This window comes from Mus caroli, chromosome X, assembly GCF_900094665.2.
Source record: "Mus caroli chromosome X, CAROLI_EIJ_v1.1, whole genome shotgun sequence".
In the NCBI taxonomy this organism is placed as follows: Eukaryota; Metazoa; Chordata; class Mammalia; order Rodentia; family Muridae; genus Mus; species Mus caroli.
In genome coordinates this window covers 66,546,127-66,571,475 of record NC_034589.1, presented here as the reverse complement: position 1 = coordinate 66,571,475, position 25,349 = coordinate 66,546,127, and the positions used below count along the sequence as shown (strand labels likewise).

The 25,349-nt window shown below is 44.7% G+C and overlaps 2 protein-coding genes across 12 annotated transcripts in view; one reads left to right on the top strand and one right to left on the bottom strand.

The window, feature by feature from the left end:
* Nucleotides 1-10,057, top strand: part of Cd99l2 (CD99 molecule like 2) — an 81,841-nt gene extending 71,784 nt beyond the window's left edge. For 2 of the 4 annotated variants that reach the window (XM_029473299.1, XM_029473298.1), the window contains 4 exons: nucleotides 1,028-1,147; nucleotides 4,775-4,792; nucleotides 6,072-6,137; nucleotides 7,385-10,047. In XM_029473299.1, coding sequence (XP_029329159.1) covers nucleotides 1,028-1,147; nucleotides 4,775-4,792; nucleotides 6,072-6,137; nucleotides 7,385-7,449 — 269 coding nt within the window. In that variant the 3' untranslated portion in view covers nucleotides 7,450-10,047. Of the gene's footprint in view, nucleotides 1-1,027; nucleotides 1,148-4,774; nucleotides 4,793-6,071; nucleotides 6,138-7,384 lie in introns of all 4 variants that reach the window. The other 2 variants (XM_021153589.1, XM_021153588.1) reach the window with 1 other exon arrangement.
* An 864-nt stretch (nucleotides 10,058-10,921) lies between these two features.
* Nucleotides 10,922-25,349, bottom strand: part of Mtmr1 (myotubularin related protein 1) — a 59,967-nt gene continuing 45,539 nt past the window's right edge. For 6 of the 8 annotated variants that reach the window (XM_029473180.1, XM_029473182.1, XM_029473181.1 and 3 more), the window contains 3 exons: nucleotides 19,280-19,393; nucleotides 17,741-17,917; nucleotides 10,922-13,565 (listed from right to left, as the gene is read on the bottom strand). In XM_029473180.1, the coding sequence (XP_029329040.1) occupies nucleotides 13,401-13,565; nucleotides 17,741-17,917; nucleotides 19,280-19,393 (456 nt within the window). In that variant the 3' untranslated portion in view covers nucleotides 10,922-13,400. The remainder of the gene's footprint in view (nucleotides 13,566-17,740; nucleotides 17,918-19,279; nucleotides 19,394-25,349) is intronic. The other 2 variants (XM_029473183.1, XM_029473184.1) reach the window with 1 other exon arrangement.

Genomic DNA, 25,349 nt, shown 5'->3' with positions numbered 1-25,349 from the left:
TCCTGCCCTTCCCAAAATGTTTCTATTAGTAATCTTTCTGTCACCATAAAGTACTAAAGCTATAGAATTTAAAAGAAGATAAAACTTAGGTTGTGTCTTAGTCAGGGTTTCTATTCCTGTATAAACATCATGACCAAGAAGCAAGTTGGGGAGGAAAGGGTTTATTCAGCTTACACTTCCACATTGCTGTTCATCACCAAAGGAAATGAGGACTGGAACTCAAGCAGGTCAGAAAGCAGGAGCTGATACAGAAGCCATGGAGGGATTTTCTTTACTAGCTTGCTTCCCCTGGCTTGCTCAGCCTGTTCTCTTATAGAACCCAAGACCTCCCCCTTGATCACTAATTGAGAAAATGCCTTACAGCTGGATCTCCTGGAGGCATTTCCCCAACTGAAGCTCCTCTCTCTCTGATAACTCCAGCCTGTGTCAAGTTGACACACAAAACCGGGCAGCACAGGTTGCTCTTGATTTTGGAAGTTCAGTGCATGGTTACTTGACCCTGCTGCCTTTGTGCCTGCGGAGAGGTGGGTCATCGTGGCCAACACTGAGGCTGCAAAGCCTGCTCACCTCAGTGGTTCCTAGAAATAAATATTGCTTATATAATAATCCCTGAAATCCATTCCAGTGCAATCGCATCCCTTGTTGAGGGTAGAGACCTCATGATCCAATTACTTCTTAAAGGCTCTACTGGTCTCTACTGCTGCATAAGGGGCAGTATTCAACTCCCAAGTTTTTTTTTTTTTTTGGGGGGGGGGGAGAGAATCGTTCACATCCAAACCACCATAGTTATCAATAATATCATGAGGCAAATAGCAGAGAGGAGTAGCCATTGAGTGGAAGTACCATGAAGATCTCAGCCGTGGGATAGGTGGCCCATGTCATTATGATGCTTTGGGTGGCATAGCTCTTCCACATGGACTTGATGGTTATAGACATCTAAGTCAGCATAACTTGGGGCTAACAGAACAGCAGAATCCTGGAGTTGGTGGCCTTGTCTCTTCAGTTCCATTCATTCTTCCATGTCCAGGCATATCGACAGAAACTGGCACCATTGCAGGTGTGGCCAGTGCCCTTGCTATGGCCCTGATTGGAGCTGTATCCAGCTATATCTCCTACCAGCAGAAGAAGTTTTGCTTCAGCATTCAGCGTAAGTACACATCTGAGCAGGGGAAGGGGCTCAGGCAAGTTCTCACCCCTTCCCCAGGCTACTCAACACCAGTAGGTTTCCTAGCAGGTACACTTTTACATCCTTAGGGGCAAATTTAGGACGAACTAAAGATGATCCTGTTCTGGAAGAGCACATGGGGTCATACTATGTGCTCCTGATTTTATAGGCATCCCAGCTAGAAGAGGCCATACTTCTGTTGGGACAAAGCTCAATGAGCACTGTGCTGTTTTATTTCCCTAGAATGGGAGGAATTCAGATAAATCCTGGAGGCCTCAGACCTCACCCAAGGGGATGTTGGGTCTTCAGAGGCCCAGTGCCACCAGCCCCCTTTACTGCCAACCAGAGTACTATGGTCTCCCAGAGTCTCTTTGACATGGCAGTGAGCATCTTTGGGCCCCTTATGATTCTGGCAGTGCCCCTTTCTGATCTTGATTTCTTGATATGTCAGTAGGTGGGTGTTCTCTGCTCCTCCTCCAGTCAGATCATTTAAACTGTATGAACTCATAAGTTATTTTAAGGAGTAGTGATGAAAGAGAAGTCATAGAGTGATTTTTCATTACTGCCATCTATGTGCTGGAATTCTAGAAAACAGATGGCTTTTCTCGTGGGCTGTAGCCACCAGTGGGACACCTGTGGGTAAATCAAATAGTTACTAAGAAGCCTATTGAGGCATTGTGGGAGCAAGCCTGTAAGGATGAATCTGTTGGTTCTAGTGCCACAGCACCAATATGGCATTGCTTCAGTGGAATGGCTTTAGTTCAGGGCTGACAAGTTTTACTTCCAGGGAAAGGACATGACTCAGCCATACTTGGCCTCTTGTAACCTTCCTCAGATTCTTTGCTTTTCTGGGAAGCCTAGGACCATTTTCTTCCGTTTCTTCATGTCCTGGCTATGAGCCTCTGCTCTTCGTGGCACCTGGACCTGAGACTCCCAGAAAATTAACCTGGATCCTGGCGTGCTTTGAGTGTAAGCATTACAACTGTGTCTTCATCTGACCATCTTATTGCCTTTTCCTTTTGCTCTTCTAGAATATTCTTCCTCAAGGATACTCACATGCACATAGTCTACAAGTTTGGTGGTAGGGTTGTTAGGAACAAGGAAATATTGGGGATGAAGTCTAGAATTTTCTTACCTCTGCCTGCTCCCCTCAACTATAAAGCAAAGAGACTTTCTAATTGATGAAAAATATGGCTGCCCCACCCACTGATGGCTTACATTGGGCCAAGAATGACCCTGGACCTGGAAGAATATTTTGAGGGAGACTCCTTTTGGACACATTGGTCAAAGGGCCCAGGTCGTACATGGTGTTGGGAGACAACTCTGTCTGTCACTCTCCTAGGCTGTGTTTGGAACCAGGAGATAAGAAGATAGTTATAGTTCCCATCTTCTCCAGCCCCATTCTTGGTGCCTTTGAAGACTGGGGAGTTTCTGTTCCAGATGCCTGGCAGCTCTTCTCCTGCCCTCTCCCCCAGCAGGCAGGTGGCCACTCTTGGGGCTGCAGTCTTTATATAATCTTATCAGGGAAGGGAATATGGTCCTGCTCTAAGGGTATTTGGGGAGAACAACTCTGCTTCCTGCTGGCTAGAGGGGGAAGCAGAAGGTTGGCTAAGTGTTCTCAAGATGGCCTTGTAAAAAGATAAAGAGATAACTTAAAAAGGTTACGCTGGAAATTAACTAGGAGAAACCTACTACTCTGTATGACTGATCGCAGTCACTAATGCCATTTAGTAAATACTTTTTGATAATGTTCAGCCAGTGTCCTGTGCAGCGATGCTCTTAGTGATGGGCATGCCTTCAGAACAGCTAGAAGCCTGGTTCTGTCTTCACATTGCTGAAAGGTTAGCTTGGCTGGAAGCAGTACCCCAGGGCCATTTGTGCCATGGTTTTCCCATTTTTGCTCTTCATATGTGGTTAGGGAAGTCAGTCTAGACTTGGGCCTTAATAATGAAAGGGTCGTGAGCCCTTCAGACCAAAGTCTCTCCGTTCCTCAGTTTGGGGGCCACCAGGCTATAACAGAAAGCTTCATTAGTGAGCACTCTTACCCGGTTCAGCTGGCCAAGGCTCTGTGGTTTCTAGGACAACTGAAATTTGTCTTCTGCGTCAGAATGCTGGCACACACCTGTAACCCTGGCATTAGTAAGGCTGAGGCAAGAGGTTTGCTGTGTGATGCCCATGGCAGTTTGTGCTACAGTGTGGGTTCCAAGCCAGCCTGGGCTATAATGTAAGGCTTTGTCTTACAAACAGGAACCTGTAGGACCACATTCCCTGCCGAGAGCCCATCTTCCGGCTTTCAGGAAATCCAGGTGTTCCTTGGCGTGTGACTACATTACTTTAATGCTGTCTCCAGCTTAAATTCTGAATAGTCAGTTTGAGATCCTTAATTAATGGTGTCAGCAAAGATCCTTCTCCTAAATAAGGTAACAGTTACAGATTAAATGAATGAGGTGACAGAGTGTCAATAAGGATGGGAAGCCTAGCAGAGCTTCAGTAGAGTCACAGGGTCACAGGAAGGAGGGAGACGGGGAGAGTCTGGCTACAGCCCTCATCCAGCCCACTTGCTTTGTTAGACATGACAGTTATGGCAGCTCACAAGTTGAACAAGCTGGCTAGGCAGGCTGAGTCACTTATACAGGGCTTGGAGCTTGGACTTTACTGTCTCTCCTAATCCGTGTCTGTCCTCCACACTAGAGGTCTGGGAGCCCTGCAGTGCCTACTCTCCATGAGTCACAAACATGCTTCCCTGTCCACTGGTAGGCCTTTCCCACCTCCCTGACTCTGTCTCTCTTATACTTTGCACCTTCTCCAGGGGGACCTGTTTAAAAATACCTGGACTTCCCCAGGTTCCCTGAACCTGGCCACAAGGTCACAGGCCCTGAACTGAGCGTGGCATTCCAAGCCCTAGCCATCTGGCTTCTCCAGAGTCATTTTCCTTTCCCATATTCCCATATTCCCATTTTCCTTTCCTCTGCCTTCTTCAGGGTACAGCCACTGCTGTTTCTTCTCTGCCTTGCTCCTCTCTCCTCTTATTGTTCAGGTCGCTGTGTCTTCTTTCAAGGAGCCTTCTCTCTGGCGTCTCCCAGCCATACTTCATTGTGCTGCCACAGCGCCCCCTGCTGACCTCGTTCCAGTCTGATTAGTCTGCAGTTTCCTTGTCTGACTAGACACCAAGCTCACACCTGTCTGGACTTCCATTCTGTACAGCAATGTGACTGCCACTTGCACTGTGCTGATCCACAATCAGGAAGGATCCCCAGGGTGTTCATGTGGGTGGTTAACTTTATAAGAAGCAGGGGTGTTTGCTTGTAATCTCCACAGTCAGACTGGCTTGCTGATCAGAGACAACTATGGCCTTCAGTGATTGGCAGTCAAGAAAGTCAGATGGAAAACCCCAAGGAGGTGACAGGTGGCTGCTAGGAGGACCTGCCATCTCACCTCTTTGGCCTCCAGCCTCTGCTGCTACCAAAGGGGTTTTCACTTTGGGAACACTCGGTTTCCCTGCCTGCCCTCAGTGCCAAGTGTCAGTGAATCTCACAAAATACTCGATAGGTTTGTTGCCTGGAACTAAATTCTTACTCCAGGCTTCTAAGCTTCCTGTCTTGCTTTCAGATGCAGCAGAAGGTCCAGGTAACAGTGTGCTTTAATTAACTCCTGTTTCTTGTGCTTTGGCCCTGGACCCCTCATTATCCCTCCCTGCTAGCTACATCTCCTCTCTCCCTGGTATCCACCAACTTGCCTGTGACCATATCATTTAGAGCTTTTTCTGATATATTGTGAGGGTGCCACATGCTATATCATCAACTCCCAGGTCCAGGATGGCTGGAGTTGTGGGTGTCCATAGGAGTGGGGAGGGGGACACTCAGATATCCATGGGTGAACACTTCCCAGAAGCATGGAAGGAAAAGGGCTATCTCCTGCTTACCAAGTAGGAATAAGGACCGTAGTCTGGAGGCCCAGAGCACATCTCCCAGCTCCTACCCATTAGCACTGGGGCTGTCACCTGGCTGGCTTTGCATGGTAGTTAACTCCCCCTGCTGGAGAATACCACCTACATTTTCACAGGCCCATTTGGCTTTCACCTTGAGCCCAACAGCTATCAGGTCAGGTAAAAGCCAGGAATATGATTTGATATTGATAACTTAGCATCAGAACCCATTTTCCCTAGAGGCCCTCGGTTATTCAGACAGAAGACACAGAAAACTGACTTTTAAGCAACAATTGGTGTGGGGCTATTCCGAGTCCTTGATTGATGGCCTTTGGCTGAGTGAAGGAGATACCTTATTGAATTGCTGCATAGCATTTGAGACTAGTGTGAGGGTGGGGGTGGGGAGAATTCAGATCACACACTAGACCAGAACAGCTGTTTGTGGACCCTGGGCCCTCTAAGTACAGATGTGGATAACAGTCAATCCTACAGCCTGGAGAAGTCAGTTGGCTTCCTTGTGTGTACAGATGCTCCTGGGAAGGCCATCTACTGGCATTTCCAGAGTGATCCCTGCACATCCACCTGCCCTTCCTACTGCTGCATCCATGAGTCACTCCCTCAGCTCTTGGCTCCCTCTCCACCTCTCTGGCCTCTGGGACTCAGGTGGTCCTATGGATGGTCCAGAGCCCAGTCGTCCTCTTTACAGATGGGGTGTTGGGCCTTTGATGCATGATGCTGTTTGCAAGGATGGTGACAGAGGTCCTGGGCAATGCACTCCTTAGTGGCCAGTCTTTATGAAGATGATGATGTTCTGGTGATCCAGAGCTGATCCTGGCAGCCTTTACTGTCCTAGAGGACACAGGGAGCGGTTCTCAGTCGGGAGGGCTCCTTCATGTCACAGAGGACACAGTGATCAGCTCTCAGTCGGGAGCGCTCCTTCATGTCATTGTGCTTCTTTAGCTTTGCCCTTGCTCTTTGCAGAGGGCCTCAATGCAGACTATGTGAAGGGGGAGAACCTGGAAGCTGTTGTGTGTGAGGAACCCCAAGGTAAGGACTTCTCAGTCACTGTCCCTGATGAAGGGTTTCAATTCAGTGTCCCCAGCACTGAATAGAATGAGTTAGGGTGGCCCAGAAGAATCTGCCTCTGGAATGTCCATCATAAAAACCTTCAGGGATCCAGGTCTGCCTGTACCCTGTGACTGATCAACTGTTTGTTGAGAATGGGGACACTTTGCCATTGTGATGACTTCTGGGAGCTTTTGCTGCTCAGCCTCAACTATCGAATCACCTGAATGTGAGCCTGAGATCCCTCAGCACGTTGCCAGCAGACCTACCTGCATCCTAGGCTTGTTCATCCAGGGCTGCGGGAAGTTTTGCTTCTAGACCTGTAGTCTGTTTTTAATTGTTGTCTGTTTTAGACAGGGTCTAAGGTAGCCAAGGTTGGCCTCCCACTCACTATTGTAGCTGTGGGTACCCTTGGATTCCTGATCCTCTGCTTCTGCCTCCCGAGTGCTGGGATTACAGGTGTGAGTCCACATCTATCTTTAGGCTTTTTATTAGAAAATGGCCAAAGACAAGAAGACAGTTAAAACCTAGATGTTCTGTTACCTCCTCTCTGGTCATTGAGCACTTTTGAGGTTCAAGGAGTAACAGAAATTAGAGGCTGCATATGGTAAGGCCAAATGAGAGGGAGACATACCTGTGACCCAGGAACGCTGATGGAGAGGCAGGGAGGTAGGCTTGCTCCCCTTCAGACAAGGACATGAGAAGAGACCACAGCTACAGGACAACAGCTGTGGAGCCTGGGTGCTGAGGAAGGTTCTGGCTCTACCTGTTCCATAATGGAGAACGAGGTCTCCAGGTCAGTGCTTATAGAAGTTATCTGGTAGTGCAGGTCCAAATGCATGGAAATGATCCTAAATGCAAATGTAGAGGTTTGGAATCTAAAGGAGGATAGATAGTCTGTCACAATTTTAACACTGGAACCAACACTGAGTGAATACCCAAGGAATGTACTATTGGGACTGTTTTAATCCAGTAATGTAGAAGTCTCAACAGAAGCATGTCCATTCTGTGATAGAGAATGGAGGCAGAGCTCTTTTGTGCAGCCTGCCAGGCCTTTGCTTCCCTTGGCCTACCCTGGACTTTGTACGCAGGGCCCATGGCAGTCCTACAGAGGACAGTGAGGAGGCCTGGGATGTGCTGAACTGCTCACACAGCATAGATCTAAAGTTCTAACAGGACTTGGGAAGAGTAGAGGTGAAACCCTCCTAACACATGTCTTCTCTTCCTAGTGACATACTCAAAACAAGAAACGCAGTCTGCAGAACCCCCACCACCTGAGCCACCCCGGATTTGAGGCAGGTGCATCTGAAGGAAGCCACCGCTTGTGACCCAGCTCCAGATTTCATTTGCCAATCCTTTCCCCAAGTTTCTTCCCATGCCACTGGCTGCTTATTGTATTGAGTTTTCTGGACAAGCCTTAGGTGTTCATGAGTGTGGTTTCTGTGCCCTGTCCTGCAGACTACGGTGACTGCTCTGCCATGGGTCCTCTAAAGAGACTTGGTGCTGAGACTTGAGACCCAGATTCAGCAGATTACTAGCACCAGCATTGAAAGTTTCTGGGTGATAGAGACAGCTGGATTCAGCCTTAGCATGGGAAAAGGAGGATGCCCAAGGTGGGGGTGGACCAGAGGATGGTTGGGGCAGCACTGCAGCACATTTCTGCTTAAGCAGGCTCTAGGTACTATGAAATCCGTTACCTACATGCTACAGTGGGTTGTTGTGCTGCTGACCACTGAGAGCTGTGAGGAGCATGCTCAACGGGCATCTGGTGCATATGGAACCCATTTTAAGACAAATCAGACAGCACCAAGCTGCAACACACATACATGTGTACACACACACACCCTACATGTGTGCGCACACACACATAACACCTAGGCACTTTTAAAAAATTGATTGTTCTTCCCAACTTCATGTTTCATATTGTTCAGCTTCCAGAGAGCTTGTCCAGGTGAAGGCTCTTCAGTGATTTTAGTGCAAACATGGTCTCACAATAGTCTTACCCCAAGATTAGGAATAAGGAGCATGTGGGAGCTGTGACTTGCGGTTTGATTCCCATCAGATTGTGTAGGGATCTCCGGCTGGCCTGGTAACAGGTCTTGGAAGTCACCTACAAATGAACTTTCTCCCAGGTCAGGGTGGGTGTTTACACTACCCTGTACATGATCTTATTTAAGTAACAAGAGCTACAGATCCTGAGAATGAACGTGGAAACCAGAAGCATGCTTGTTGTTTTATTAGAAGAGGATGGGAAAAGGGGAAGGTAGGGGAAGGGATACTAGCTTAGCTGCCTTTGTAGTTGTGTAGCTGTCCTCCATGTCTGCTCTGAAAATGGCTCTGACCATGTTCATAGTGGTAAATACAGGAAACCAAGGGCCAGGGCCAGAGCTGACTGCTACCCCTAGTTTGGGCTGGATCTGCCTGCTTCCTGGATTGTTTCTTTGGCTCCAGTGAGCTTGACAGTGAACCCTGCAGGTGAAAGCTAAGCTAGTTTCCACCCCATATAAACTAATAGTTTGCCACGTCAAAAGGCACTTCTGAAAGCAGTGTGTGTCACTGTGAAGGCAAGATCTACAGCTCCTCTGGATGACATGATTGGCCCCATATATCCCATAAGCTGTGAATTGGCTCCTTCACCTCTGCTGAGCTGGGAAGAGGCAACACTCACCTTAAGAAACTCCCTAACTCTTGTGCTGTCTAATGCATGCCTTGAGTGTGTTTGTTGTTTAAAGACTATTCTTGGTGGAGGGCTGCTGGTGGTGTCATGTTTCCAGGCAGCCTGAACACCAACTCCTACTGTATACCTGTGGGCGATGGGATGCCCCCTTTGCTTGGCCTTTGGTCCCAGACAGTCCAGGTCTGAGGATCCAATAGGGAAACTGGAGCACTGGGAAAATGACACTAAGATGGAAAAAAAAAAAAAAGCTCATGGCCTCAGGAAGCCTGCCTTATTCTTCAGGAAGTTAATAATCCAAGGAGGCATCACTTGCAAGATGTGTCAGTTTCTAGAACCCCTTAACTTGCTGGTCGGATTGCTGTCAACATTGTCAGGATTGTGCCTTACCGACACCAAGGACAACAGGATATGATGGTGCCACCATTTGGCCAGTGCTGGGCTATAGGTGACTTAAAGGAAGGATTTTAGTATTTCTGGTCTGTTGACATGTAGCTAGGGTAATCTCAGGAGGGTTGTCTACCTTTATGCTGAGGCCTGTCTGATGGCAAAGCCCTCAAACCCTACGGCCATGATGTAAAATAAATGCCCTCTTGTTAAACTGTTTTCTCAATAGCACTGGTTCCAGTGAAAAAGAGCTCTAATTTGCTCTCCCTTAGCTACCTCGGTGCCTTTTGCATAAAGCCCTTCTGCATAAAACCCATCACTCAGCCCGCAGGCGCTAGCTAAGTGGCTGGACAGGCCTGGGCGGGCCATCGGCCTCCTGTTCATACAGTTTCATCCCAGGGGCCGGGCTCCTCCTTCCCACTGGCATTTTATACTTGGTGGGGCATTGTGGCCTGCAGAAGGCTTGGGACTGGTCCTGTAACTGTGTCCCCCCTGAAGGTTGAGTTGGCCAACTTGGGTTAGTCCCAGGTGACAGAAGGGAGAAACCAAATGAAGCAGAAGAGCCAATTGCCAAGATCAGATCTCGATCAGTGAAACTTGACAGGAAGAACTTTAGAAATGCTCAACATTCTCAAGTGGCTTGATGTAGGGGCTCCTACCCTGGTGTAGGGCAGGCCCACTGCCTCAGCCACTTGGGTTGTGGTTAGTACCAGTTCTCTGAGGAAGACATGTTGGAGACTGCCAGAATCCCTGTACATCGTTTTACGTGCTTGTGTCCAAGTGTGAATTGTAAATGGTCTAGTGTTTGCATTAAACAAAGTGGACTCTTAACAGCTCCTTATGTCCTGGTGTGATCTGTCTTTTCCTACTATCTTTGTGATATAGTACTGACCTCATTCCCCTTCTCCCCAGCTAAAGGTGTGGCTTGGGCAGGTTAGCATTTTTTCCATCATTCCTTCCACCAAGTGCCCGATCCCAGGCTTCTGCTGGTGGGCCTCCATAGTACAGGAACTGCCGCAGGACATGTCTGGTATACTCGGATGAGGAGATGGAGGTTGGAGCAGAGCCTTCTTGCCACAGCATCAAGTCCTTTAGTAGGATCAGCACTGGCTCCACTAACCAGCTTTAGAATATACTGCTCAATCCTAAAAAGTGATCCAGTAATGAGTGTGCTTTCTACTGTGGGGGCACTACTATGGAAGGAATACTGGGAGACAGTCCAACCCTCTTAGACCTAATATCGGGCTTTCTTGCTAACACAGCCCTGATTCACATGAAGACGATGAGCAATGTCAGGCCCTTAAAGAATGCTTATACACAGGAGGTGGTGTAATTTCACACTAACTTTTAGAACCTTGAAAAAGTCCACAGTCCCACAGAGCTAGCAAGGACTTATACATTTGTATAAGAAAGACCCACTGCCTCTTGTTACTCTGGGCCTTTCTCTGTCTTCAACATTTCTTCAAGGTTATGAACAAGGGGACTTGCAGATTTGAAAATCAGATCACCTACCTGTTCCAGCCCACTCAAGACTCACAACAAATTACTGACAACTTAGTAAGTTAATCAACTACTATTGGGCACTTTACAAATATTAACTGTGGCAGGTACAGGGTAAGCATTTAACACATGGTACTTTCTTAGTACTCATTTTCCTCAGGGGTGAAAAACTACTGAAATGGTGAAAACACAGAGACAACAGAGACCAGGGAGCAAACATATTATCATTTTAATTACATGTTGGAATACAGTGCTTCAGATGAGGCAAAGACAGTATTGTACTTGTTTAAAAACCTGAACCGTAAAGGGTTTACATTATAGTACTTAAATAAAACATACATGAAAGAATTGTTTAGATAAGAAAACTATACTTCAAGTTGTTTTAGAAACAGTTCTGTGCTAGAAACATACAAAGGGAAAGACTCTGTTGTGCTTCTTTAAAATCCAGTGGACATTTTTTAGGGGTGCTGCAGGCATGGCAGCTGGGAGGCCATGGCTTGAGCCGGAGCCAGAGCCGCAGTTTACCAGCCATCTGTACCAGGCTGGCTGACCTCAACAAGCAGCCGTCCCCATGGCTTCTCTGGTTCTGTCAAAACATTATCAACTCCACTCTGTCTTCAATAGTTCAAGTGTTGCTGGGAAATTACACAGTATTTCTAGGGAAAAATTGGTAAATGTCCCCACTTTTAAAAAGTATATGAAGAAAAAATATTATAGTTCATGTTATTTTCTTTTTGGTATTGATTTTGAGACAGGGCTCCACAATATAGGCCAGCTGTCCCGGAACTTGATCTGTAGCCAAAGCTGACCCTGAACTCACAGCTTCTCCTACCTCAGATATGGCAGTTTATCCATCTACAAATAAGATGATGAACATCTACAAATATCTATGATGAACACAAATCAAAAGCTAATATCACTTAAACTGTAGTTTAGAAACAAATCCCCCAGATGATAAAAATGGAGAATTGATCATAACTTATGAAACTTCCTTGAATAAATGTCTCTGGTTATTTTATGGTTGGGTAGTTTTCTGTAAGTTGAAAAATCATCTAGTTTCTATGTATTTGGCTGTAAAAACTCTTTTAAGAACACTTTTGAAAACCGAGGTTAATGTGTAGGACTGCACAGCATCCAGTGGTTTGACACTGACAAGAGGAAGATGTGAGCCATCTGTCCTCAGGGGCTGACTTGGTCAGCCTCAAACACATCTCCAACTCTGAAGGGCCTGGTGACACACAGAAATGGACATGGTGGTGGTGGTGGCTATGCTGGCACTGCACACATCGAAGCTGATGGGAGATTCATTCCTAGAAGGACTGGTTGAGTATCAGAGCCCAAAGCTGTTAACTGTGGAAAGAGGCCTGCCAAGCCAGGGCTGGCTCCAAGAGGGGAAAAGCAAGGAAGAGCATGTTATGATTTCAGACCCATAGAAATAAACCCACAACAGCAGAATAAAATCCATGAAGTACATCTTTATCAATTTTTGTAAAATAGGGAATACAAAACTAATTAATTCTCCACTTAAATAAATGCTAAATTAATGTAGTAAAATTAGCTCATCTGAAGTATACAGTTCAGTGCAATCACTGATATTTAATTTCATGAGTATTTTAGCCACTGGTTGCCTTAAAGTATGGCCAGGCAGCCATGTAAATCAACTGAGAAGAGATCATGGTAAATGAAAGCAAGCTGTCCAGGTGTCTAACAGGTGAAAGACGACTTGATTTGACATAGATGCTGGGCGTCTTAACAGGTGGTAGGATGCCAAAGCAATTTTCAAGACTTGCTCCTTTAGAGAGCTGTCATAGAGGGAGGCCAACAAATGCAGAGTTGCTGCCTGAGCCCTCAGTTTACCTGCGACAAGGCCAGAGGACTGAACATTCATAGTTTGCTGCATCCTGAGGGAACCTGCTGCTACCACCAATGAATGAATGGGCTGTGCCATCTCAAAAGACAAGTACCAGAGTTTGAGGACAATACTACATTGCCACTGAGATGACACACCTTGAATCTCAATTCAAATGTGCTACACAAAAGGCAGCATGGACTCCATTGGGAAAGAGTTTCTCATACAGCACAGTTTAGCAGATGATTCCTCAGGCTATTCTAAACATAAAAAAGGACATAGGAAAATAAAGGCATGTTTCTCTTTAAAAAATACCTTATATGTACATAGCAGTACATATTGTACCAGTTGTACAGGACTTCTTGTATGAAGATAACTGATAACTGTAGAACAGGTGGCAATGGTTCATTTGCCACACTAACATTTCATTTAAAACAGTTTTTAAATTGTGCCAAAAGGCTGTGAGGAGCCACATGGCTGGTGATGTGTTCTATAAGTAAACGAGTTGTTCATAACAAAGGATGTAACTTGGAAAGAAGTGGTGTAAGATTCTCTTAAGTTAAAATATCGCACTGCATTCAATCTAGTTTCTCCCAAGCTACCTGTACAAGACACAGGTGGTTCACAGGGTGAGGCTGCTCGCAAAAGGGTCACAGGCTGTTCACACAAAAGAAGTACTTGTTAATAATAGGAGCTTTCACCACCCACAAATGGTCCCTGGGCTGAGTCCTAAGAGCTAAGATGACAAGCTAGAACCATAACATCAATGGCCAGGTCCCCGAGCTGCTGGAAGACAGTAGAGCAGCCGGATGGCCCGGGGCACTGGCTTTGTTCATCAGACTGAGGTGTGTACAGGAGTAGCTGAGTGGGTAGGTGAGGAGCCCCTCTCAGAGGAAGATGAGATGGTCCGTGTGGCCATCTCCCGCTGCAAGTCCTCCACACGCTTCTGCAGCTCAGCCTTGATAGCCAACAGTTCCTTGAGATTCTGATGAATTGGCATCTGGCAGTGAACAGAGACAAGGGTGTTAGTTTACTCTTGTTGGAGTCCTGTTTGTTCTAAATACAGCATTTCAGTACTTAGGTTCATAGCTTAATGGTTTTTCACTGGCCAGATTCCTATGTACCCAGGCTCATAGACTGCTGACCAATCTATCACCAAGTATACAAAGATTGTCTTATAAGGTCAGGGTTTCTTTTATTGTGATATTACACCAGGACCAAAGGCAGCTTAAGGTGGAAAGAGCTTATTTCAACTTACAACTCTCAGGTCACAATCACTGAGGGAGATCAGGGCAGGAACTCCGAGCAGGAACCTGGATGTAGGAGCTGAGGAAGAGGCCATGGAGGAGTGCTGCTCACTGTCTTGCTCCTCATGACTTGCCAGCCTACTTACTTATAGTACCCCGCACCATCAGCCCAGGGGTGACACTGCCTTCCCACATCAGTCATCAATCAAAAAAATATGACACAAGCCAATTTTATGGAGGCATTTTCTCAACTGAGTTTTCCTCTTCCCAGATAACTCTAGCCTGTGTCATGCTAACGTAAAACTAACCCACATAAGTGATTCATTTTGTTTCCACAGGTTAGGAGTTTTTGATAGCTACCCAGGCTGTCGTAAAGTTCCTAGGGACAAGGTAGGCATGGAAAGGCATTGGGGAAGACAGGTCACCCTTACCCTCCACTCTCTTAGCTCCCAGGAAGGAGCAAACAGGTTCAGGTATAGCCATAATCCAACTAAGGCTGCCATGTGCAGATTCCGAGCCAGACGGGGTTTGGAGTTGTTAGAAATGCACGTAACTTCTTCCCAGACTAAGTAGTGGTCATGAGACCCCTGCTCCATTATCCCTGTACTTGTGCGTTTTTATAAATAGCTCCAGTGACTGCAAACACTTGTGTTAAGTCAGCACTTTCTTCCCCATAGAGCTCTGTGTTTTCATCAACTGGAATAGGAACTGGCAGAAAGCCCTCAGAGGGCAATGCCAGGGCACAGGTGCCCTAGAGACCAGCCCTTTGCTTTCCACTTAGCACTTCTTCATTGCTTCACCCTGATTGTCTTTTAGACCCCCTGATGGTAGTATGGGAGCACAACAAAGAGATGGGAAGGTCCTAGTATTTATGTTCATCATACCCAGCTTTCTAAGACAGCAGATTTCCTCAGCACCTACTAGGAGCCCAGAGATCCAAGACCCAGATTTTCCCTTATAGATTTTCAGACTGGGGGTAATGCTGAGCAGCAAAGAAGGGACAAAGGAGACATGGGCAGGTCTGGGGAGCCTTGTTCCCATTCATTGTATTCACGGCAGCTATTGGACTGGCCTAAGCCTCAGGATGCCAGTATGGCTCACCACACAACACACCTCAGTGGCTACTTCCTCAGGACTAATAGTAATATCCTCTAAGCCGCAGTCTGCCTCTCTAGCCCACCTATCACCAGGTCCTGCTTCTATAGAAGGAAACGCATGAAACTAGAGTGAAGCCTGAGTGTTGTTGCTCATTAGCAATCTTAGTGGGATGAGAGAGACCTAACAAGACTGACAGGAGGAGAAAGATGGAGCAAAGGCAGCCAGGTGCCTCCAACACAACAGAAAGGCAAAAAAAAAAAAAAAATGCTCCATTTGGCAGGCTGCAGGAAAAGAGAGACAGAAATGCCATAATTACATAGCAAAGGCTGGCTCTTGAGACCACTGTGCACTAGGAAAATGCTCCAGTAATCCTTTAGGAGTTCTCTTGTTATTTGCCACACCCACGGGATCATGCAGCTCAGTAGCCGGTGGTAATACATACTTTGCGATCAAGCCTTCATCAGTAACCCATATGTGAGCTGCGAAACACTACGTAGGGTCTGAGACTCATGGCTGCTTAGGGAACTGATATCACCTTACATCTTCATGGAGCTTTTTGTTTATTTTCTCACATTTCAGTTTTAAGTATGCAAAGGCATGCCTGAAGGTCTAGAAAACTCTGAGGCTAAGTTATGTTAAAGAAAATGCGCAGGAAAAAGCCAGCTTCCGGGCAGTGGTGGCACAAGCCTTTAATCCCAGCACTTGGGAGGCAGAGGCAGAGGCAGAGGCAGAGGCAGAGGCAGAGGCAGATGGATTTCTGAGTTCGAGGCCAGCCTGGTCTACAAAGTGAGTTCCAGGACAGCCAGGGCTACACAGAGAAACCCTGTCTCGACCGCCCCCCCAAAAAAAAAGGGCCAGTCATGTCTGCCCCAGGGCACTCACACATAGTATGAGGTACTAAGAGAATGCCACACCCATTCTTTGATGGATGCTGACATGGAAGTCCGCAGTGGCCTGCTGGCCTGCCTTTCTTCCCCACACTCTTTTCCTACCATTTTCTCTCTACACTACCTACCTGCATATTCCCCAACCACAGCCTTGAGTGCAGCTACCCTCTCAGCATTGGAATGCTGTCAGTGGAGGTACACATAGCCATCCCTGTCATACAAATGTCCACCTGCCCTTCTAGAAGTTTCTGTCACCAAGGTTCTGCCTGCCTCCCAAAACACAGTGTGCTCAGCACACTTAGAAGCTGTTTGATATGTGGTTACTGTATTTAGAGGGAAAACTTGTGGCTTGTAGACAGCTTTCTCAGATTTCCCTTTTGTGTGGCACTGTATAGGGACAACACGGAATGCTGCCTTCCCTATCTGCCATTTGCCTAGAACGACACCATGGTGCTTGCTGGGTACTACTTGGTACAGATCATGCTTACATGGCCCTGTGAAGGCTCAGTGAGGCTCAGGACCTTGTCCTAGATCTGGCGGTAAATCAGTGATAAGAATGGAATTTGACCCTGGCCAGGGCCATTCTATGACATGTAGCAGGCAGCGAGGTGCTGGGTTCTGACATTCTCTTTTCCTCTTCATGGGTAATAGCTATGATATGGCTGCTGACTGCCCTCACCATACTGAACCTGCTTTGCTTACCTGTAGAGGAAACTGTCTGCATTTAAAGACAAACTCTCTTGCAGGCTATAGGTTTTATGAATGACTTTGTTTCCTACTCCCACCCCCCTATTCCCAGGAGTACACAGTGAAGATGTGTCACTAAGGACTAGCAGAAGGAATCCATATAGCCATGAGGATACTTTTTACCTAGCTTCACCACACTTCAAGTTTGCAACATGCTGAGCACAGAATATGGGCAGAGGGCAACTCCTGCAGTGTCTGAGAAGCCACTCAGTCCCCAGTGGGCGTGCCGGCTGGGGCCCACAGCTGAGCCTAAGAGTGAGAGTACTCTCTAGGTGAGGGAGGGTTAGTAAAGCAATGGTACCGCCTGGACCTCCATCCTGGCCAATAAAAAGGAGAAGGAACATTTGAACTTTACCCTAGCCAGTGCAGCTTAGGAAACAAGTGGAGGTTGTGAAGACACCAGGTAAAAGGGATAGAGGAGGAAGAGGAGGAGGAGGAGGAGATGTTTATGTTCTAGGCTAATGGAATCAGTGCTATTAAAGAATGACCTAGCAACATGCTCCTGCTGGCCACTCTTTAAAGCTTCAGAATATTAAACTCTGCCTGTCACCTCTCTAGCCCTATGTGGAAGAGCTTGGCTGATGGGGTCAAGGCGCCCTAGCTAGCAGTACTTGATGTGCAGAATGAAGTCAGTCACTGAACCCAGCAGCCAGGAGGCAGGAGACCTGCTTGACTGGTCTCTGTTGTGCACTGTGCCTTCTCCCCCACCCCCCAAAAAAATCTTACTTTACTGTGAAATAATGCAGCAGCTTGGGGAGAATTTTACTCCTCCTTCAAGCTGTATCTGCTTTACAACTTATCACATACCCTCTTTCTATTACATTATAAATGAACTTGGGTGCACTTTTCACAGGCCTTTACTACCTCCATATATATACTAGCAGAGGGAGGTACTGTGCAAGCCAAATATCTCCCAACAACTTAGAAGATTGATAACCAAACACAGCAAGAGGTACTTCCTACCATTTCACCAGTAGAAGAAAGACATATAAGAGTTTAAACTCTAACTCAGTAAATGGTATGGAGTTGGTATGTGGAAGGAACTTTCTGAAATAGGAACACAAAACATGGAGCCTTGACTTCTAGCAGCAATATACCTTCAGTAAGTCAATATCTACTATGAATACATTTTATAACACCATCTTCACTTGGAAAGAAAGGCATACCCTTATGAAAACAAGAAAATCAAAAATTACCTGTGGTCTCATCCGTGGATTCCACCGTACATAATAATTTACCCACAATTCCAAGTGACTCATACTAGCAACAGGATATAACACATGGTTCTCATAATTCACAAAGAAGGGATTTGAGAATTCATCTAGTTGGCTATTGATATAAGACCATAAAGATATAGTATTTGTATATACATCCTAAAAAATAAAAACATTACATTGAATTAAGTTCTCCACAGCCTCAAGGATTAATTTTTTTCATACAAATATAGATTTTAGATAATGAACTGAATTCAAACACTGAAAAATCTAGGCACATTTACTAAGCCCCACCCCTCTAGCTATACACAGTCTCATGCTGGAGATGATATGTGTGCTGTACCAGGAAAGAGTACTAAAGTTAGGCAACATCTGGAAACTGTATCTATACAGTATAAGCAGGCTCATCAATAACAAATATATACTTTTTGAGGATTTGAGTCCATTGATATTGAGGGATATTAATGACCAATAACTGTTAATTCCTGTTAGTTTTATGTTGGTGGTGAGAAAGAGAGAGAGAGAGAGAGAGAGAGAGAGAGAGAGAGAGAGAGAGAGAGAGAGAGAGAGAGAGAGAGAAAGAAATATTGCTTAACCATAAAAAAGAACCTTGAAACTGTTACACTAGGTAAAGCAGACCACTCACAAACATCCACCTATTATATGAGTCCATTATAGGAAATGCCCAGAATAGGCAGACTGGTGATTTCTAGGTACCATGAAAATGGGAGTAACTGGTAATATGGAGATTCCCAAAGGGGTGGCTAAAATACTCATGAAATTAAATATCAGTGATTGCACTGAACTGTATACTTCAGATGAGTTAATTTTACTATGTTAATTTAGCATTTATTTAAGTGGAGAATTAATTAGTTTTGTATTCCCTATTTTACAAAAATTGATAAAGATGCAGTTCATGGATTTTATTCTGCTGTTGTGGGTTTATTTTGTTTTCCTTTAAACATCTTTATCGAGATTCAATTCACATGCCATTATATTTACTATATTTCCTCCCTTTGAAATTAAAAAGTTAGCAGAGGGCTAGAAAAATGGCTCAGCTATTAAACACACTTGCCACTCTTACAGAAGACTGGAGTGTGATTCCCTGGATCTACATGGTGGCTCATCCTTTCTAGAATCCCAGCTCTAGGAGATATGGTGTTCTTTTTTAGCTCCCTTAGGTACCATATTTGTTCATAGAAAATAAAAATAAATTAAAATCTTTTAAAAAAAGTGAATAAAGTTTCATCAAACAGAGGTATGGAAGTGTGAATTTTGTCATACACCTTGGAAAGCTGTGATCTTGTTAGGTTCCTGACTCTACAAGTAAGAGGCTTATATTAAACAGCTATGCTTAGACTGCTAAAATTCTGGCAAGGTGTCTAGGGCATCTTTCCCACTGCCCTGTACCATTTACAGGCAGCAGTAGGGCCAGGAGCGCAGTCTTCGCTCTATTCAGGCCTCTTCTGACTGAGTTTACTAGGAAAGGTGCCTGAGCAGTAGGGAGGCAGAGACACTTACCTCTTTGATTCGCTGTTGTTCACAGTTGCACAAAAAGGTTCCGAAAAGACAACTATAGAGGTGATCCAAAATTGTAATCAAGAATAATTCATTAAACTCAAATGCTGAAGGGAACTTAAAGGAAGAGGAAAAATAAAGTTTAGTCATGAAGTTTAATTACTAAAACAAAGTTATGTCACTTACTTGTGTATGTAAGAGATGGACTACAATATGGAATGTGGTCAGATTAAAAAGCAAACAGTCCATGCAAAATTTAACTAATTGAGAATTTCAAGACAAAACTGGTAGCTCTGGTGGGTTTTTTAAAAAAAATATATATATCTATAATGGCCCAGAAACACCTCAATGTCCTTTGTCATCAGGGAAATGCAAATCAAAACTGCTCTAAGATTCCATCTTACAGCAATCAGAATGGTTAAGATAAAACAAAAACAAAACCAGAAAAAAAACCCAAACCTCAAGTGACAGGACATTCTGGTGAGGATACGGAGCAAGAGGAACATTTTTCCATTGCTGGTGGGATTGCAAACTGGTACAATCACTCTGGTGGTTTCTCAGAAAACTGGGAATAGTTCTACCTCAAGACCCAGGTATACCACTCCTGGGCATATACTCAAAATATGCCCTACCATACCACAACGTGTAATAAGGATATATAGCAGCTTCACTCATAATAGTCAGAAACTGGAAACAACAGAGATGTCTCTCAACCAAAGAATGGATAAAGAAAATGCAGTACATCTACACAATGGAATACTATTCAGCCATTAAAAACAAAGACATCATGAATTTTGCAGACAAATGGATGGAACTAGAAAATATCATCCCAAGTGAGGTAACCCAGACCCAAAGGGACATACATGGTATGTACTCACTAGTAAGTTGATATTAGCCATAAATTATAGGTACCATGCTATACTCCACTGAATCAAGGAAAACAAATAACAAGGAGAGCCAAAGAGAGGATGCTTGAATCTTTCTTATTAGGGGAAATAAAATAGATATTGGAAGTAGATGGAGGGAAGGAACTGGGTGGAAAAGTGGATTGGGAGGGGAACAGGGCAGGGTGGAGGGGGATCAGATGTAAGGAGATGAAGGAGAGAGAATGGAATGCACCGGGCAGGTGAGTGCATCTCTAGGAACTGTCCAGAAACCTGGATGTGGGGGTAGCCTCAGGGAGTCTATGAGGGTGACTCTATCTGAAACTCCTAGCAGTAGGGGATATGCATCCTGAAGTGGCCACATCCTCTAGCCAGGTAGGCCTTCTAGTGAAGGTATAAGGACACCAATCCACCCACAAAACCTTCAACCTAAAATATGTCCTGCTCACAGGATGTGCTGAGACAAAGATAGAGCAGAGACTGAGGAAAACAATAACCGCAACTCAAGATACATCCCATGGGAGAGAACCAATCCTTGACACTATTAATGAGACTCTGTTATGCTTGCAGACAGGAACCTAGCATAACTGTCCTCCAAGAGGCTCCTCCTAGCAACTGACCAAAACAGAGACCCACAGTCAGACATTAGATGGAGCCCAGGGAAACTCGTGGAAGAGTTGGGGAAAGGATTGAGGGACACAGGGGATAGGAGCTCCACAGGAAGACCAGCAGAGTCAACTAACCTGGACTCTTGGTGGCTCCCAGAGACTGATCCACCAACTAAAGAGCATACAGAAGATGGACCTATACCACCCCCACACATACATAGCAGATGTGCAGCTTGGCCTTCATGTGGGTCCCCCAACAACTGGAGCAGGGGCTGTTCCTGACTCTGTTGCCTGCCTGTGGATCCTGTTTCTCTAACTGGGCTATCTTCTGTGGCCTCAGTGGAAGAAGATGTACCTCGTCTTCCAGTGACTTGATGTACCAGGGTATGCTGTGACTGTGAAGGGTGAGCTCCCCTTCTCAGAGAAGGGAATGGGGATAGGGAGGAGCTATATGGTAGGGGACAGAGGACTGGGAGGAGAGGGTGTGCTGCAATTGGGATGTAAAGTGAATAAATTAAAAGAAATTTTTTTTTTAAAAAAGAAACAACTAGAACCAACAAAATTTGTTGTGTTCTTCATTGTGTACACCAAAACAGGTAGCTTCTGGTTTCTCACATGGTAGAACAAAGCCCAGATTTACCCTTCTTACAGGAGGCCTCTTAGCAATAGGCAGTAGGCAACATGGAACTGCTATGACTTCTGAAGAGAGTACTATTACTGAAGCTGCTTTCTGCCTGGAGGCATACTGCAGACCACAGAGTGGGAAGAGACTTTCCAGGTTCAGGATTTATCAAAAGTGATTTAAGAAGAACAGAATGTGTGATTAGCTCTATACATAGTAGAGATTACTCATACTTAAGACCTATCCCACAAATAGAATCCCATGATCTCATACTTCTAAATTATTACCAGTTTGTAAGCAAACTGAGTCTAGCAGTATATATATAAAGGATAATATTACATGATAAAGTCTGGTTCATTCTATAAGAATGCAAGGCTGGTTTAACAGTAAAAAAAATCAATGTTACAAAGAAATTAATTACTATAATTAATCATATTAAGAGATTACAGAATAAAAACCACATGGTCACCTCAATTGTTTTAGGCAATGCATAATGTGGTTTTTCAGAATGTCTATGAAGATTATTAGCACTGGCAACAGATTACAGTCAGTAACAGCCATTTAGCAGCCATGAGCCATCTGGAAATAATAATGATCTCAGCAGCAGGCCTGTACGGAGTGACTGCCATGTGCTAAAGTTCTAATTTAAAACCCTGAGATACACTCTGCTAAATGAAGCAAAGGAAACTGGAACAAAAGCAAATAAACAGAAGTACAAGTCAGTTTACACTAAAGACTGATTCTTGGGCAGGGAGCATGTAGTTCAGTTTTGAAACACTTGCCTAAAATATGCAAGGTTCCAGATTCAATCCCGGGCACTGCTAAAGCAAATACTTTTATCTAGTCAGAAAGATGCTTACATGCTCTCATGTCTAATCTTGACATCTGTGTGACAACCAGGATCGCTGACATTTGCTTAACTATTGTCAGGCTAATAAGTAGGACATTAGCCTGAGAAGAATGAGACACTGAATATTTATACCTATTCTGTGAGTCTACATTCTAGATTTCAAAGTTTGGGTGGGTGTACTCTAGTACCAATAACTACAAGCTTTAGTGTGGCCAACTGGATGCTAGGTGTGAGAGGTCAAAGTAGGCAAAGGCTCAGTTCAAGGCCCACAGCACTCCTGAAAACTAGAAACCCAAGTTCCAAATGCTCCTACTCGGTAGCTGTGTCAAGATGACAATTGCTCAAAGAACACTGTTATAGTAAATGTAATTTAGGAGGCAGTTTAGCAGGGATAGTGGAAGTGCCAGGGAATTGAAAACAGAAGATCAGTTTCTACAAGCTAGAGTTTTCTTTCTTGTCTTTATTCACAGACTATATAAGTTACCTAACATGTAGTCTCAAAACCCATCATAATGTACACTGCGATTCTGTACTGCTTGAGGGACAGAAGGATCAAAGGTAATGTCCCTTAACACTACGGATGCTATAAAATGTTTCTAAGATGCTAATGACTGCTTCAAGCCCTTTTCCTAGTTCTTTTGTCACAGTTTGTCTCTATACAAAGTAGCATTGTCTATATATGAAATAGCTCATTGTATTTTGAGATTTTTTTTCTGACTTTATACTGATTGAACTTGATTTAGCAGTAGGCAAATGAAAAATAAGCAAATTGTATTACATGGATATATATTTTACTAATTTGTTATATATAAAATTAATTTATTAACTTACAGGCAAAGACTTATCACTAATCTCTTCTTCTCAGGTACTAATGTTATTTTAAGGAAAATTTTATACATGTTTAATGAACAGAATCAGAGTTGTGAAAGGCCCCTAAACTATCCCTTCCAAATCCCTTATTTTCTTTCTTAAAAACCAGTAAGCAGTACAAAAATAACAGACTAGAGGTATAAAAAAAAAGTACTAATCAGTATGAGGAGTGGAAGTGAATTTGAAGAGAAAGACACACATGTGTATGCAGTGCACTTGCTCAGAAGCATGGGAGTAAAATGAGCTAGTTCATGTCACGTTACCAGATGAGCTAGTTCATGTCACGTTACCAGATGAGCTAGTTCATGTCACGTTACCAGATGAGCTAGTTCATNTCACGTTACCAGATGAGCTAGTTCATGTCACGTTACCAGATGAGCTAGTTCATGTCACGTTACCAGATGAGCTAGTTCATGTCACGTTACCAGATTTGTTTGCATTGAATTTTCGAGATAATTTTTCTAAAATGTGTTTCATGATTTCTTTTCTTGATCAGAATGTAACAAGCACTCAGTTCTGTTATTAGTAGGGTACAATGAAAAAAAGGACTTCCAGCCAGCCTCTAGGCCTTCTCAGCTTGTCTTTTCTGTTACCTTTCACTTGGGGGTGCTCCTCTCAGACTGCCTATTGTTAACTCTCTCTGACATGGAAATCAGTTAACATAAACCCCCAGTCAGCTTTCTGATGCTAAATCTAAAGGAGTCTATTCTAAGCCATGGCCTTCAAGGTCTATTCCAAACCATCTCCCCTTGTTTCTCTTTTAAAAGTAGGTCTTTATTCTATGGACCAGAGGTTCACCACTTGTGGGTTGGAATGTGACCCTTTTGGCAAATCTGTAACTCCAAAAAATATTTACATTATGATCTGCAAAAGTAGCAAATTTACAGGAAGGGAGTAGCAGTGAAAATAAGGTTATGGTTGGGGGCCACCACATGAGGAACTGTGCTGGAGGTGGAGCACTAGGAAGGTTGAGAACCACTGTCCTTGCCAGCCTGGGAACCCATAGCATCAACAAGGCAGCTCTGCAAACTACTGACTCATATTCTTGTATTTCAAAAAGAACCTCAGAGGATTCATATGCTGGTTCAAGTTTCAGATGGGCTGGTTTAGCTTGTGCTTTCAAACATCAGAAGTGCCTAGAGGGCTTGGGAGCCCCATGGGCTCTAACTCTTGAACGCCAGCAGTTGTGTTGTAGGTCTAGAGCTGGTATGGCTACCAGGTTCCCAGGGCATTCTTCTGGGAAGTAGTCTATACTGTGATGGGAAGGACAGCAGAGTCAGCACACTTGTTCTTGTCCATTAGTAACAGTAACCCAGCATGAGCAAACAAGGATGGCAATCCACAGCTTTCCACAGAGAGAAGATACATGTTCTCTGACAAGTTTGAAAAGGCTTTTTGAAGCATCAATCATAAACATCAAGGCATTTGGAGGAGTCCCTGGAGATGTCCAGGAGCTTCTCACAGATACACAAGAAAGACAGCTTCCAGGCCTTGGTTCTCAGTCTCCAACTTACTCTCACTCAAGCTAGGCTAAACAGCAGACACTGGGAAAAACTCTCTGGCCTCCTCCCTCATTCTTTCTGATTCCAAGTTCATATTCCTGGCACAGTCTCCTATCCTAAGGACTCCAAACTCAGATGTGGATATTAGAGATTAGGGGAAAATCTGAGTGGGCCTTATTCAAAATGAAACTGCAGAGCCTCACTAACTCAGGGAAGGAGGATCCCTACAAGTTCTCTTGCTTATTAGAGCCCTCCTCAATGGAGTTAGGAAAGTAAAAAACAGCTAAGGACAAAAATGTTCCGAGTTTCCTGTTATTGGCTCTTAGTATAAACATTCTCAGACGCCCTGGACTGGCTTGCTTACTAGCAGTTCTTTTTTTTTTTTTAATATTTTTTTAATTAGGTATTTTCCTCATTTACATTTCCAATGCTATCCCAAAAGTTCCCCATGCCCTCCCCCCAACTCCCCTACCCACCCACTCCCACTTTTTGGCCCTGGTGTTCGCCTGTACTGGAGAATATAAAGTTTGCAAGTCCAATGGGCCTCTCTTTTCTCTGATGGCCAGTCAACTAGGCCATCTTCTGATACATATGCAGCTAGAGTCAAGAGCTCCCGGGTACTGGTTAGTTCATAATGTTGTTCCACCGATAGGGTTGCAGATCCCTTTAGCTCCTTGGGTACTTTCTCTAGCTCCTCCATTGGGGGCCCTGTGATCCATCCAATAGCTGACTGTAAG